Here is a 15,021-nt window from a genome sequence, read left to right as displayed (position 1 = left end):
ATCTAGAACCGTTTGGAACTTACCTCATATGTAGCTCTACTGTGTCCCTCTCCAGAGTACGCTATATTGCCAACGAAACGAATCTGCATCCACTCTGCAATTGCATTGCAAGAGAGACAAATACACATATATATATAGAGAAGTTTCACGTCACCAGAACATAAAAGCATTTGTTGTGCCTCTATTCCACTTGGAGGCTTCCAAACAAACTCGACGTGAAATCCAACATCGGTTAGAGAGGGGAACGAAGCATTCCTTATAAGAGTGTAGAAATCTTTTCTTAAGAGATACATTTTAAAACTGTGAGATTAACAACGATACATAATGAGCCAAAGTAAACAATATTTACTAGCGGTGGGCTTGGGCAGTTACACTCTACTCTTCCACAATTTCCATTTCATTATCCAAATTCCTGACTCTAATACTCTGCATACGATAAGGAGTTCCAGATTTTCTACAATGTAAAGTAGTTATGGAAAGAAGTCACGTTCATTGGGACCAACAAGCCCACTACTTCATGTATCTAAGAATTACTAGAGAGAGTGTTACCTTCGCAACTTTACATGTCTAAGATTTTGTCTAACTTGAAGTCTAGAAGTTTAAATATGATTAACTTCAGTTTCCAACTCAGATGAATGAGTTTAGTAACATTAGATTTACATAATCTATGTCTAGTTAGAAGATTTGTGACATACAGAAATCAAAATGTATAATCATGAGGATGATAGTAAATAAACTTCACCTTCCAACTCCAAGTTATACAAGTTCAGTTTGTTGATCAACCAGTGAACTGTTCACAATTGAGTCACAAAATATTAATACAACAAAATTGGCTCTCATTTTGAAGCCAGTTTCAAAAATATATGACAGAAAAATTGAACTATATCAGCTATGAAATCGTCAGCTATAATGAAGGTATAATAGAGAGTACCTATGTGATTGATTACATGTTGGAATTGGTAAGCCAAGGGCATCCAGAAGTTTTCACGCTCGAGATGATCTCTAAGTAGACATCTTTTATTGCTTGTTAAGATGGTGGTAGCTAATCTGGCCTTAAATAGGGGGTTAGTAGTGTAGGGACTGAAAACATTTTTTCTTCCCTTTTATGCACTTAGGAGGAGCTTATTTGCCATCATGATCTTGTAACTTGCATGAGGGCCTTCTGACGTATCGTGCACATCCACTCGCCAACCCATGGCCTTCGCAATATGTTGAAGCTCATCTATGACTGCAACAGAGTCTCGGATGTATACTCGTCCACCCGGTCTCAGTATTCTATCCATCTCAAGCATTATGGTTGACATATTGCACCTGAAACACACGCAACAACAACTGAACAGTTGGTAGCCATCACAATGATTTCAAATTCGTTTCATTTTCTTCATTGGAATACATTATTTCGAATAAGGAGGTAGTGTAGAATAAAGTAATCTAAAGAAGTTCAAACAGAGAAATCTAATAAATTCGGGGTACCTTTTCCGTTCGACCGAGAACAAACCAGCTGCGTGCAATAAATCATATGTTCTTGGATATGTATCAAATGGTTCACACCTGACATGTTACAATATTACTTGCTCTGTTATCGATTTTCATCACTTCTTTTATATCTATGTAGTTTAAAGCATGCATTCAGAAGCTTAATGCCCAATCAAAGAGGAAAAGTTTCGTATGTTACCAATCGTGCATAACTCCAAGAAGTCCACGATCATAAATAACAGGCAAGGTGTTGAACCCACTAACCGGAACAACATTCAACACCCAGCAATCTAGTTTTAAATCGATCAAAGCCGCAGCAAATCTGTTAAAATTCAAGATCTTAACCATCCATATCAGGGAAAGAATGAAAAAAATGGAAGATCAGTGGAAGAGTGGTCAACATACATACCCTCCAAATCCTGCTTTCATATCCATAACGTTTCTTAGTCTAAATGTCTTCCAATGAAATGCACGAACGTAGCTTTCTATTATCTCATTCCAGTATTTAGATTCTGCCTTGAAGAGCTCATTTCTAGAAATGTAGGCATCGTGTTGTATTGTCTGAAGCCTACCAGGTGGTGTGTGTAACCGCGCAGGCCAAACAGTGATATTTGCCCCGTAACCGTCTTCTGGAAGACGAGAGATGCATGTCTTAAGATCTTCATTCCTGTCTCCAAAGAAGTAATCAAAGATTACACAAAATTATGTAGCAATGAGACTTAATATACAGGAAAATGAAAACATTCATACCATACTCTGTCTGGGTCGTCATTTTGGTCACAAAGTGGTGGTTTAGTTCCCGCCTCGCGATTAAGATAGCAAGTATTATTTAATGGCTTCCGCCAAATTGCTATATATCCATCTTTCTTCACAAACTCCCAACAAAGTCGGGTGGTAAGATTGAGCATCTCTGACAACCAAAAAGAAAAAAAGAACATACATATAAACCACACACAGAAGGTCAGAGATAACATCAGATCCGTTAAGATTCCACAGCAATCTTAAATGTCTGTACATATCATCTTAAAACCTGCGACAAACAATTTCTACTACTTACTAGAAGATAACAAAAAGAACTTGCAAGAGAAGAGAAGAAGGTTTGTGTTATAATAAGAAAGCAAATAGTAGGCGCAAGAAAGTAGACTGCAAATTTTCAAAGCTCTAACTTAGAAATGCATCCAAACAAAACTTCTAAGGCTAAAACACATCATCAACAGGATATCTCAAGAAAACTTTTGGTTACCTCCCCACTGTTCCTCCAAAACTTCTTCATGCTTATAAACTGGTTGAGCTGCCCATGCAAAGTATCCTCCAGCTCTGAGCATTCGGTTAACCTCAAGCAGCAAAATGCCATCTTCATATGACAAGTTGAAGATGAAAAATCAACATCCATAAGATAAATCTAAAATAAATATACTTCATGGATCAAAGCTTAACTGGGCAAATAGTTTAACTAGAGAATGCCTGCCACATTGGAAACATGAATTTCAGGGAAACCCATTTGACATTCACTAAGATTTTAATGAGCATTCAAAAAAGGGCAATTATGATTATTTTTGACAGCAATGATTTACGGTCCCGAGGGGAAAGCACAAGAAGTTCACACTTCACAAGTATTCGGGAGTTTACTCCATACTCCATAGTGCTAAGTTCCCAAAAAAAGAATATTAATTAATAAAATGGTGTTCATTTTCTCATCTAGACTGATATGAATTAAAGCTAATGAATGTCTAGAGTAGTTATGGCAAAGAAAAATGTCTTCCTTAAATTGACTACCAAAGAAAATTCCGCTCTTTACCCTGCTCATACTTATGTGACACAAATAACGGATGAGAGAAAAAAACGTACCATCACGAGTCCAGTTGATTCTGCATCGTGAACAATGTATTAAGTCAAAAGCTTGACTGGGATATAATAAGCGATGAGTTGCAAATGCAGCAACCATTGCAGGCACACCACGTTCAAGAGCAAATTGAATCTGATTCTCATGAACATCTTTTGGAGCAATGGACATTGTAACGACATCCCGTGACAACAAATAGGCGCCAAAACTTGCAACTCCACATCCAATATCCATGACAACGCGAGTATGATGACCAAACGCGATATCAGGGATCATCTAGTCAATATATAAAGAAAAAGGATCAGATGCCATGTTACCCAATGCTTAATTCCTATACTGAACTTTCAGAATTACAGTCTTGTTTACCTTTGAAATGTGATCCAAATATTCATCTGCTCCATGTATAAACTGTGTACCACCTCCAGGAAACCTAAACTTATCTTTGTCTCTGGTAATCCAGTTTTGGCCCCCTTTATCCTCAACTAGACGAGTATGCGGAACATTGCTGAACCAGACCTAAAACCAATGATATGCCCAATTTAAGAAATCTTCAAACATATTCAACTAAACGATAAATCTTCATCGGTTGTAGTGATTTTAAATCATTCAATTTCAGCAATTACTTATTATTGTAAGCGTGCAATACCTCGTCTCTGCTTTTTGGCCAAGGGATTGGGGCTCGATACCCCTTCGGCGGCGGAATCAAGCAATCGAAACCTCCATCGGCAACTGGGCAATGCCTCTCGAACTTTTCCCCTTTGTCCGTTGACTTGAGCTTTGCAATTGCCTCTTGATTATCCAAACAAGGTATATACTCACTCATGTTCTGAGGGCAGAGGCCAAACTTCTTAATCCGGAAGTTCCTAGAACTGCCCTCGCCATGGTCAACCTCAGTGGAATTCCCCCAATTCTCCACATATTCCGGATCCAAATCCCCGACCTCAAACTGATCCGACATTGTTCCATTCTCGTCCAGAATTCCAAATCTCTGAACCGAAGCGGACGGCGGAGGAGGAGGGTCGGTACGAAGCAACGGCGGTGGAGTTGGGTCGAGATTCAATGTCTTATCAGGAAGCACGTGCGTATCATTCTGATGAATCAGATTAGAGATATTGAAGTGCTTGTTATAGTTCGGCGAAAGTGACACCGAAGAAGCTTGAAGGGTGCCGGTGTAGAAGACAAGCTGCTGGTACCCATCGGACCAATGCTTCCCAAAGTAAAAGAAGGTAACAGAAGCAAGAAGGAAGATAGCGATCTTGAATAATGGAGAAGCTCGAAAGGATTCAGCATTCACCAAGGAATCCGACCTCATTGTTCGAGTTCCAGATCTCAGATCTTCTCTCCACTTCGCTCAAGCGCCAGCACTTTCTCTATACTGGAAGGAATCGGAATCGGAATCGGAATCGGAGGAGGAGAATTTGCGGAGATGTTGCAGAGCAGAATTTAGCGATAAATTATTGTAATTTTTCTTTACAACGTAGGGGTATGATATGGGAGAAGACAATGATGTGATAAAATACTTGCATTTACAATTTTGCAATTCTTACAACTGTCCCAAGGAATGGTCAGGTCACTGGAGTTCGCGTTGGTTCTTACCCCGAGGTGCACCGAATCTCCGAATAACCTCCCTCAAAAGACGCCACGTATTAAGACGTAGTTTATAAATGGAAGCCCGTTCGGTCCAGTTTCCATAACCAACATAAACCAGGTAACATACCGGTGAGTTTTATAAACGGCGTTGCCAAATAAATGAATATACGCGCGCTTCTCCGCAAAAAAAAAAAAGAAAAAAATATATATATACAAAATACAAAATAAAAAACTGAATTGGGCCTGCCCACAGCTAATTATGGCCCAGGCCCATATTGTACCAGCCCGTTCTGAATTTGGGCTTTCTATTGGGCTTTTCATATTATAATCACATTATTGTTTTTTTTAATTAAAAAAAAAAAAAGAAGTAATTTTAGTAATATTATAATCTAAGCTGATTAAATGTGGTTTTAAGCGTGTTTGGAGGCTTAACCTACGGCCGAATCTACGTTAATTTACTTTTGACTTTGTCAAACCAATTAATCCAATATTTATTTTGCTTCATAATTTATCAAAGCATCATGTAAAAGTCAAAACTGTCAAACTTTTTTTTTTTTTTATTATTTTTTGTTAAAGAAAAAAAAGAATATAAGCAAAGTTTGGTATGCAATCTGGAACTTGTTTTTCATAACGTGGCTTTGCTTGGGCAGTGAGTAATTTAATGCCTTTTTCCATTATATAAGCAAAATAAATTAGAAAATAAATGAAAATAAAAAGCATATTCCCTTTCGTAATCATACAATAACCATTTTAAATCCGCTACCGACACTTCGTTTTTATCCCTTTTTCATTCTCCAGATGTGAAGCATCATGACTGTGATGCTACCAGCGTCACGGCCAATCACATGTGCCCACGTGTTCCTCTTTTTCGTTCTCAAACAGGGGCTTGGCGGACGTGAACCACTTCCTTTGACCGCGAGAAAACAGAAACGTAATACGACCAATCAGAATTCTAATTAATTTATTAATTAATTGAAATCCGGGAGGGCGATGTTCGTTCGATGCGCATATTTATGGACACCGACAAGGCCTTTTTTTCCTCAGCAGAAGTCCTTTGTTTTAGATCAGAACCCGACGGAACCAACCGTTCAGGTCCTTCCGCGGGAAAACTCTGAACGAGCGCTCGCGGTTCGTTGCCTACTCGTAGCTCAGCTTCATTTCGGTTTCGGCTTGGGTTCTGATCCGCTGAGATCTTAGGTAATTTTGCCTTTCAATTCTCCTCCTCATTTTCGCTTCTTCGTTTCTGGCTAGATCCGTGGTTTCGTTGCGTGTTCTTTGACTTTTGAAACCGGGAAAGGATTTTCGAGTTTATGAAACGTTGAATTTCACAATGTGGCTGCGAGTTCATTGGAATTTGGAATCATGACTCCGTTTTTCGTGTTTGACTGTTCTGATTTGATTTATTTGTGCCAGGAACTTTTTAACTGGATCTTCTTCGTGGATGTTTTTTTTTTTTTTTTTTTGTTGAATGTTTTGGAATGAAGTAGCTCCACACTTTATGATGTCAGATCTGATAAGATTGCAGCTATTATACCAAGTTCACCTCACTGATTATACGTATTACAATGTTTTTTTTTTTTGTTTTGTTTTGTGTTTGCCTTCATTCGTTCCTTATTGCTTATAGATAGAATCTGTATGAGCTGGAAGAATGAATGATTCTGGTAAAGTTATCATCATTTTCTCGCATTAAGATATGGATCATTCTACGTTGTACTTTCGTTTGTGTTCTGTTCTTTAGTTAAATGATTCAAGTCAGGTGCTTCGAGACTAACCATATGTCTTTTATGATTCGTCTGCTCATCCACATAAGGGAATAAAGACTAGGGTAATTTGATGACGTACTGCATCCTTTCTTTAGTTTCCATGGAAAGATGAGCCAATGATGTTAAAATAATGTTGTCGGATAGAGAAGGAAATAAAAGAAATCATACTGTGCAGCATGCCAAAATATATTACGTATTTTTTTCTAAAGTATCTGTTGATCTCAATTCTGATGTATACTTCATTTTTATCCTTCCCGTGTAGAAGTAAGTCCTAAGAGATTGTTCCAAATACGGTTTTCAAAATGATTTCCTGTTTATGGTTACGATTTGTGTTCAATATTGTTGTGTATGCTAAAGGTTAAACATTTGCTGTCTTGAAAAAATAACAACTTCATTTGTTCTTAAAAAAACAGAGTGGAACGAGAGAACTTAAAAAAACAACCGGCTATGCAAACATTTTTCTTTCTTTCTGAAAAGCAATATTATTTTGAAAATAGTTCCAAACAAATTGTAGTCTTTTGTAAGATAGTTTTCTTCGGGTAAGGTTGGAGGGGGTACATTTGGACCATTTAAATCTTCAATGATGTAAGAGACCAGCCATCCATATGTTTAAACCTCTTTGGCTGTCTTGTATGATTTGTGGTTTTTTTTCAAAATTCTGTTGGTCTCTCTTCTCAATAGCTTTTCCCAAGTGCCTAGGAGTGTCTTTTCTCTCTTTCTCTCTCTCTCTCTCTCTCTCTGGCCTCTCAGTGGATGGTGCTGACTACCGAGTGTCATATGAGCGCATCTTTCTTAACTAAGATATATGAACATGCATGCGTACAAGGGATGGTAGATTTTTTTTTTACTTTCTTTTGTACTTTACATTGGATGTTCTCGTCCTCTTTAATGAGTCAAAGCTATTTTTGTTGCCGTTATCTACAGAGCAGAAATTACCACAAGGTCACGATGAAGGCACTTATTCTTGTTGGAGGATTTGGAACACGTTTGAGGCCATTGACCCTCAGTGTCCCCAAGCCACTTGTTGACTTTGCTAATAAACCCATGATCCTGCATCAGGTTTATTTATGTTATCTTTCCCCCCTTTACATGTAGTAACAAATCACTGACCACTTTCTTCAAGAAATTCTTTGTACATCCTTCTATAATATGACATTTTTAATCTTTTACTTTTAAAACATGATATTTTTAGTGGGAATCTTTAAATTTTTTCCTTTTAATTGCAAGAAATCTTGATATCTAATTAGTGATTTTCTGATTCTAGATGTAATATTGGATAGAGAACATTGAAAATTAACCGTTTTTAAGAAAATGATTTTGTTTAATCATGCTGCTAGTCTGAAAGCCGTTTTCTCCTGTTCAGATAGAAGCTCTTAAGGCTATCGGAGTGAAGGAAGTAGTTCTGGCAATCAATTATCAGCCAGAAGTAAGGAAATAAAACTCTTTTTTTTATTCTCCCTACTTCACGAAGTTCGCAGTGATAGATGCAATAAATCTTTATTCCTGCAGGTAATGTTGAATTTCTTGAAAGCATTTGAGGAGAAGCTTGGGATCAAGATCACTTGCTCTCAGGAGACAGAGCCACTTGGAACAGCTGGCCCTCTAGCCCTTGCAAGGGACAAACTAGTAGATGAGTCGGGCGAGCCATTTTTTGTCCTGAATAGTGATGTTATCAGTGAGTACCCACTTAAAGAAATGATCGAATTCCACAAGAGTCATGGAGGAGAGGCTTCAATCATGGTGACAAAGGTAAACCTCTTGAGTTCGGATATATTCTTCTTTGATAGGAAGTTCATCAAGATTCTATTCATTATCTAAAAGTTTCTTCCTTAAAGTCAGTGGTTGATATCTTTTCTTCTTCTAGGTTGATGAGCCTTCCAAATATGGTGTGGTGGTCATGGAAGAGTCCACCGGGAAAGTTGAGAAGTTTGTGGAGAAACCAAAACTATTTGTCGGCAACAAAATCAATGCAGGAATTTACCTGTTAAACCCCTCTGTTCTGGACAAAATTGAACTGAGGCCAACATCAATTGAGAAAGAAGTGTTTCCTAAAATTGCAGCAGAGCAAAAGCTTTATGCAATGGTTCTGCCAGGGTTCTGGATGGACATTGGACAACCAAAAGATTATATTACAGGACTAAGGCTCTATCTGAACTCCTTGAGGAAGAACTCGTCATCAAAGTTGGCCGTAGGGTCTCACATTGTAGGCAATGTTCTGGTGGACGAGACTGCTAAGATTGGTGAAGGATGTTTGATTGGGCCAGATGTTGCCATTGGTCCTGGTTGTGTTGTTGAGGCAGGAGTTAGGCTATCTCGATGCACTGTAATGCGCGGAGTGCGCATCAAGAAGCACGCTTGCATATCGAGCAGCATCATAGGTTGGCACTCCACAGTCGGGCAATGGGCACGTGTAGAGAATATGACAATACTGGGAGAAGACGTTCATGTGGGTGATGAAATTTACAGTAATGGTGGAGTTGTGTTGCCGCACAAAGAAATCAAATCTAGCATTTTGAAGCCTGAAATAGTCATGTAAAGGTGTGTGTGTATTTGCAACTTAGTGGAATCCTTTTTGAGAGCTGAAACGTAACGTTGTCGTGAGTGGACTTTACTAGTTTTATTTTTCTTTTTCTTCCTCTTCATGCGCCATAATGTCAGTGTCTGCTAGTTCAAGTTCTGTGAGTGAAGGGTCAATCTCCCTCTCCCCTCTCAAGGGCGTTTCTTCTCGTGGTCATACTATGTAATATTTTTGTGTACATAGGGAAATAATTTATCGATTAATGTTTCAATTTCTTTTTCTGAAAGATTGTTTCCTTCAGCTTCCCTTATAATTGTAACTCCTAGAATTTGCCCTGAAAATTTAAATTTCTATTATCCTAGGAGAATTCAAACTTCTGAATTTATCGAAAGCATGACTACTCCATAGAAAAGGTAGGTCGTAGGAGACATCTATATCAAAAACGGTAGAGATTCCTACACTCATTTACGTTTAGGGAGGGAAAGCCTTCCAAGAAAAAGAAGGCCAAGTCATGTTATTATACAGTGCCCAAGAGCCAAAATGTTACCAGCGAAGATATAGCAAGTAAGAACCATGAGACAAAAGCAAAAGCCACGGATATTTCAATCTTGCTACATGAAATACGAAGTGGTGATCTGCAGTAGTTCAAGTCCCTTGAATACAAAATCGCCACCCCAGCGGACGAGGATGCAGCGGCGAGCGAAAGCGTAGCTACAACCTGCATTTCATATGGATGAATTCATAAAGCAGCTATTATGCTAAAAGAAATTAATAAAAGCATGAATGTATACCAAGTACCAGAAGAAATGCAACAAAATGGATAACTTTTTCCTCGAGATCAATATTCAAACCTGGAGCTAACATTTATTTGGAATGTCCACAGTAGCTTTATAGGAGCATTGAGCTTCGGAATATTGATTACCGAGGGAGATTGTGAAAGTTTATTCAATTTCTTGGATCCAAATACCCCGTTGACAACGTCAAAAGATAGACAAAGCAGCCTGACATACCCTACGCTCATGGTTTCTTATAACCTCTCAAGCATCCACAACATCCAAAAACCTGAAAGCATGTGATTGGACTGAAGGAATTGCAGAGAACAATGGTGAGATTTCATATTGGTTGGAGAGGAGAACGAAATATTCTTTATAAGGGTGTGAAAACCTTTCCCTAGAGGACACGTTTTAAAATTTTTGAAGGAAGCCCAAAAGGAAAAACCCAACCAAGATAATATCTGATAGTGGTGGACTTGGACTTGTACAATCCAAGGGCAGGGATTAGGCTTACAGCAAACCTCATGGTGTCGCACTTTAAACTTTATGTAAACATCAGGAAGACCAAGTACTAATATTATACAACATTCAGAGGACAGCGTGTAGAATTGTAAAACAGTCAATTCAGCTTGAGGTCTCCAATTGGTCTAGCGTATCTTCACGAATTTGGGGGGAAACGCACCAGTGATAGGGAGCCTTGTATGATCTCTATTGGCTTATCTCGGATAGAGATGGAAACTGGCTATAATTAGTCAAAACTTTTATGGTCCCATACCAACTGAGACGTTGAAACTTAAGCAGGTAATTGGTCAACGACACTGGGAGCCTTAGATGGACTAAGTTACTTTTAGGGTCTCTTCCACGATCACATACAATCATTAGACTACTTGAATGACTCTAAGAGAAAGTTTTGGAACGAATTCTCTTGATGATTAAGATCAATAGTAAAGAAAACTTGTTTCTAAACTCGTAATTCGAATGACTCCATAAGATAGCTTGATCACGACTACTTGAATGACTCTAGCATGCAAATCGAAACATAAGAAATGCAAAGGAACAAGTCCATGGCTTAAGAGGCATAACATGCAACTTTCATTCTAATGTTCGAAATCTTCCTACTAAAGCAACAACATGAATGATTGTTTATAGCCTTGAAAATAAACTTATAGTAAGCTATGGTTAATTCAAAGGTTCTAACTTTCATGGTCATCAATACCATAATGGCCACTAGCTAACAGTAACTTGTAATCTTAAAGATAATTCTCTAAAACTTCAAAAATACAATAAAACCTCCTTAAATCCAAACATGTATAGATGTTGTCATCCACCATGAAATCTTTGTAGCATGATTAAGACACTTTATTCTGTAACATTTAGTCCGCAATATTGTGATAAAATTACATTCATGTACTTGCAAGTCAAAAGACAGTGATACTAACCCAATCTCCAATAGCAAATAGACACAATAAAACTGAATTCCGCAGGCTTTTCTTCATATGCAAAGCATGCAAATCAAGGCATGCTAATCCAAAGCTCCAAAGAATTTGAAGCCCCATGGAAGCAATTAGGTAACTGGTCGGAATAAATAGTGCCAAAATTAGACAAGAACCACAACTTTGCAATAGAACTGAAGATAGAATGGTCAAAACAGTCACATAAAACAATGAAAGTATAAAGAAAGAATCAGAGAATGTAGTGTACTTTAGAGTATTTAAAGCGGAAAGTTCAAAACTGCATTGGCAAATTTCAGCATCAGAAAAGTTTTCATATATTCACAACATTCATGGCAGGAACTGTGGTTTCCCCTATTCACGCTAAGTTGCACATGCACACATCCCCTATCCAAACTGTTAGTTCAATTCGTTGAAGGACCATTTTCAAAGAAAACAGTAACATTATGATCAAACGAATGGACAACCTAGACGCAAACAATTCATCGCCTAAAGAAACAAAGAATGGTGGCTAGGATGGACTCCAACACTAAGAACAATGACATTGCTCGCGGGGTCTGCCCAAAAAATAGCTCAGCATAAATTTTTAAAACGATTAGGCTCCAAAAAAAACATAATGTAGTTTGCAGTAAATTCGTCCTCCATCTTTTCTAACATTGGGTTCATCCTGTCACAAAAACTTTCTCAATATGGAAAACATAAGCCAACAGTTTCACCTTCAGATATATCTGAAAAGACAAGCTGATTGAACTGAAAACAACAATAATTCGAACGCTGAATCATAATGAAACCAGGGCACCTTGTAAGAACAATGAAAGTGCTGAAGTTCTCAATCATTTGAAAAGACCTCACTAACTACGATCATCTTTTACCAACAATCAATAATACTCCAAGAAAGGAATGACACAGGCAAACCATACAATATTTCGTTTCTTTCCCTACTGGATTGAACTTCGATTGTCAGAAACGCCCACACTACAACGGCTCCGGCCAAGATTGAACAGCTAATCCACATTTCACAGTAAAACAAAAGAAATGGTGAGCGGGAAATAGATTAGCATTATTACCAGAAGGCAGTGGAGTTGAAGAAGCCAGGCGCAGTAACCATAACCCCAATCGATGCAGCAGCGAAAAGCCATTGCGCACATCTCAGTGCAAAGCCGCTCATTCTTCCCGGACTCCCAAACATCTCTGCCTCCGTCAAATTCCGGACTCTACCAGCTCTCCTTCTGAATCGGGAGCTTCAAAAGTCGTAAACAAGAGAAGATTAAGAACAATGCGTTCAATGGTTTGGCAGTCAGCAACTTCGCTCAAGAGTTGAATCTGAAAGCTGAAGCCGAAAAATGGGTTTGTTAAGAAATGAAGAAAACTGGAATGGCGCCATTGGAAGATTGTTGACTCCCAAAAGGGGAATGTTCGTTTCCATTGACTGAAGCTGTCACCCTTTTTCTTTTCCCGGAACTTCTAAACGGTGCTTTACCGAATCTTAGTCACGTGGCACAACCGCATTGGTGGTGATATTCTGTCCGGTGAACCGACGTGCAGTCTTATCTCCGCTCACGCTTCACGGGTTCGGCCAAACTCCCTCTTTCTATAGGGCTTTCGACAAGAGCAGTCCGAATGGAAAGCGAAAGAAACTTTTAACACAAAATACCGAATTGGTCCTCTTTCCATTTCGCAAAATTACGAATATACCCTCACCTCTTTGCAGAGCAGAATCTCTTCTTTTTCTTTTTTCTTTTATTGTTTTTTTTTTACAGTGATATGATGGTCAATTTACCAATATACCCCTGAATTTTTATAGTCTAGTCTGTGAAAAACCCTTTCTTTCTTAAACCCTAAAACCTCTGTTCTTCCTTCACTTTGCCATCGCTCCTTTGAACAGAAAAAATGGCTATTGCGTCCATTATCAGAAAATCCGCCTCCTCTCTTTGCCCCTTAGCAGGTCGTCTCGTTCGCAGCCAACGAGTTTACAGTACTTCCATCTTCAATGCCTTGAACAATCACTCGAATTTCTATTGCCCGCCGCCGTTGGGTACCACGTTTAGCTCTTTCCGAGATTTTTCGTCATCAAAGCGCCCAAGTTCTGACGAGGCTCTCATACGAGTGATTGAGTCTGAGGTCAAATGCGCCTCGGAAACTGACGATCACGATCGGGTGAGTTTTGCTTTTTCTTCATCACCTAACCCAATTGGGTAATTATTGCTGAGATACATAGACAATTATACTTTCAATTAGTCTGAGAAAGAATCGCTCTGTTTACCAGTAGAATCAGTCGTAAAAATTACCTGCGATTACTCTGAAATATGAAGCTCCATGAGATATTACTGGCTTTTCATAGTGTCTGCACATTACTTGTCTGAGCACTGCTTCATCTGTAGTGGAAGTTGTATAATTTTCAACATGATTTAGAGGGGATTCCTTTCAGCGTGATTTATAAATGAGTCTGATAGGTCTGATTGTCAAACTGTAAGCATAAATCTATCGCTTCAGTAAATGGTGGTTATGATAATACATTCTTGATCTGATAGGTTGAGGAAGTGCCCAAAGGATTCCCATTTGAGATTCAAGATAACCCTGGCTTGCAAACTATTACTTTGAAGAGATCATATCAAGATGAAGTCATTAGTGTTGAAGTTCACATGCCTGATCTGGTTACTGGTCGAACTATTAACGCCAATGACGATGACGGTGACGATGATGGTGGTAATAAGGGAAATCAGTCTTGTATCCCATTGATGGTTAGTGTCTCAAAGAAGAATGGACCTTCCCTAGAGTTTAGTTGCAGCGCTTACCCTGATGACATTTCCATAGAGAGCTTGATAGTTAAACATCCAGAGCATTCTGAGGATCAAATTGCTTATGAAGGCCCTGATTTTCAGTAAGTATTTACATACATCTCAGTTCAGTTCTTCTAGCTTTGTTAGAATATGATGATCATATCTGCACTTTTTCTTTTCAGTGATCTGGACGAGAACCTTCAGAAGGCCTTCCACAAGTATCTGGAGATTAGAGGTATTAAACCGAGCACAACAATCTTCTTGCATGAGTACATGATCAACAAAGACAGCAAGGAGTTTCTGCTATGGCTGACGAAACTCAAGAACTTTGTTGAAGCATAAACTTCATTTTTCTTGTAACTTATCTACGTTTTATAGGAAAGCAAATTATTCTTATGGTACAACAAGACATTATAGACACAGAGTTGCATCTGTCTGCTTGAAATACCTTGGTTTAGCAGTTCTTATGAATAATGTTTTATATTCTCTACATTTTTCAAAGTAAAATTCCAATGGCTTTGTGTACCATTTCCTGAACTAAGCCGCCCATTTTTGACAGAATATCCCACTGAAAAACACTGCAAATATCTCTGGAATTCCAACACATCAACAAATAAATAAATAAACAAACTCCTGGTTTACTTAAAAGATTAAGAATTTGAATCATTTCAATATCAATATTCAAGAACCTTACAAAACTAGTTTTAAAAGATGACCACTAAAGTTGTTGTTTTTTGACTTGAGAACCTTACAGAAACCTATCAAAAACCCAAAACAAAAAGTACATTTGACTGTAAAATTTTTAAAAACTGTTATATATTGTTTTA

General features: G+C 38.3%; 4 protein-coding genes across 6 annotated transcripts; 2 read left to right on the top strand and 2 right to left on the bottom strand.

Moving 5' to 3' along the window:
* Positions 1-722: 722 nt before the first annotated feature.
* LOC111810084 (putative methyltransferase PMT11) lies at positions 723-4,852 on the bottom strand. 2 transcript variants are annotated; one of them, XR_015422377.1, is made up of 10 exons: positions 3,966-4,852; positions 3,686-3,835; positions 3,325-3,595; positions 2,720-2,830; positions 2,227-2,386; positions 1,886-2,143; positions 1,676-1,798; positions 1,474-1,551; positions 932-1,311; positions 723-790 (listed from the first exon to the last, which is right to left on the bottom strand). XR_015422377.1 is itself a non-coding variant. In XM_023696656.2 (9 exons), exons 1-9 carry the CDS (start codon positions 4,629-4,631, stop codon positions 1,104-1,106), a joined length of 2,025 nt encoding a protein of 674 aa, XP_023552424.2. In that variant the 5' UTR covers positions 4,632-4,852; the 3' UTR covers positions 723-1,103. The 2 variants fall into 2 exon arrangements, 1 of the variants encoding a protein (XP_023552424.2); XM_023696656.2 differs by having other exon boundaries at positions 723-1,311.
* Positions 4,853-5,936: 1,084 nt separating this feature from the next.
* Positions 5,937-9,476, top strand: LOC111801665 (mannose-1-phosphate guanylyltransferase 1). Of its 2 annotated transcripts, none has more exons than XM_023685757.2 (5): positions 5,937-6,106; positions 7,602-7,731; positions 8,036-8,098; positions 8,182-8,421; positions 8,537-9,476. In XM_023685757.2, the coding sequence occupies exons 2-5, from the start codon at positions 7,621-7,623 to the stop codon at positions 9,206-9,208; spliced, it is 1,086 nt and encodes a 361-aa protein (XP_023541525.1). In that variant the 5' UTR covers positions 5,937-6,106; positions 7,602-7,620; the 3' UTR covers positions 9,209-9,476. The 2 variants fall into 2 exon arrangements, with proteins under 2 accessions (XP_023541525.1, XP_023541517.1); XM_023685749.2 differs by having other exon boundaries at positions 7,597-7,731.
* A 146-nt stretch (positions 9,477-9,622) lies between these two features.
* On the bottom strand, positions 9,623-13,041 carry LOC111781784 (CASP-like protein 5B2). The gene is made up of 3 exons (XM_023662485.2): positions 12,482-13,041; positions 11,403-11,535; positions 9,623-9,908 (listed from the first exon to the last, which is right to left on the bottom strand). Exons 1-3 carry the CDS (start codon positions 12,601-12,603, stop codon positions 9,708-9,710), a joined length of 456 nt encoding a protein of 151 aa, XP_023518253.2. The 5' UTR covers positions 12,604-13,041; the 3' UTR covers positions 9,623-9,707.
* Positions 13,042-13,240: 199 nt separating this feature from the next.
* LOC111781769 (uncharacterized protein At2g39795, mitochondrial) lies at positions 13,241-14,731 on the top strand. Its single transcript, XM_023662465.2, has 3 exons — positions 13,241-13,571; positions 13,946-14,295; positions 14,377-14,731. The coding sequence occupies exons 1-3, from the start codon at positions 13,305-13,307 to the stop codon at positions 14,534-14,536; spliced, it is 777 nt and encodes a 258-aa protein (XP_023518233.1). The 5' UTR covers positions 13,241-13,304; the 3' UTR covers positions 14,537-14,731.
* The last annotated feature ends 290 nt before the right edge of the window (positions 14,732-15,021 follow it).

Source organism: Cucurbita pepo, chromosome 1 (genome assembly GCF_057944985.1).
Source record: "Cucurbita pepo subsp. pepo isolate OVF chromosome 1, ASM5794498v1, whole genome shotgun sequence".
Taxonomy (NCBI): Eukaryota; Viridiplantae; Streptophyta; class Magnoliopsida; order Cucurbitales; family Cucurbitaceae; genus Cucurbita; species Cucurbita pepo.
The sequence above is the reverse complement of the archived record's forward strand: the minus strand, read 5'-3'. Positions and strand labels throughout refer to the sequence as shown.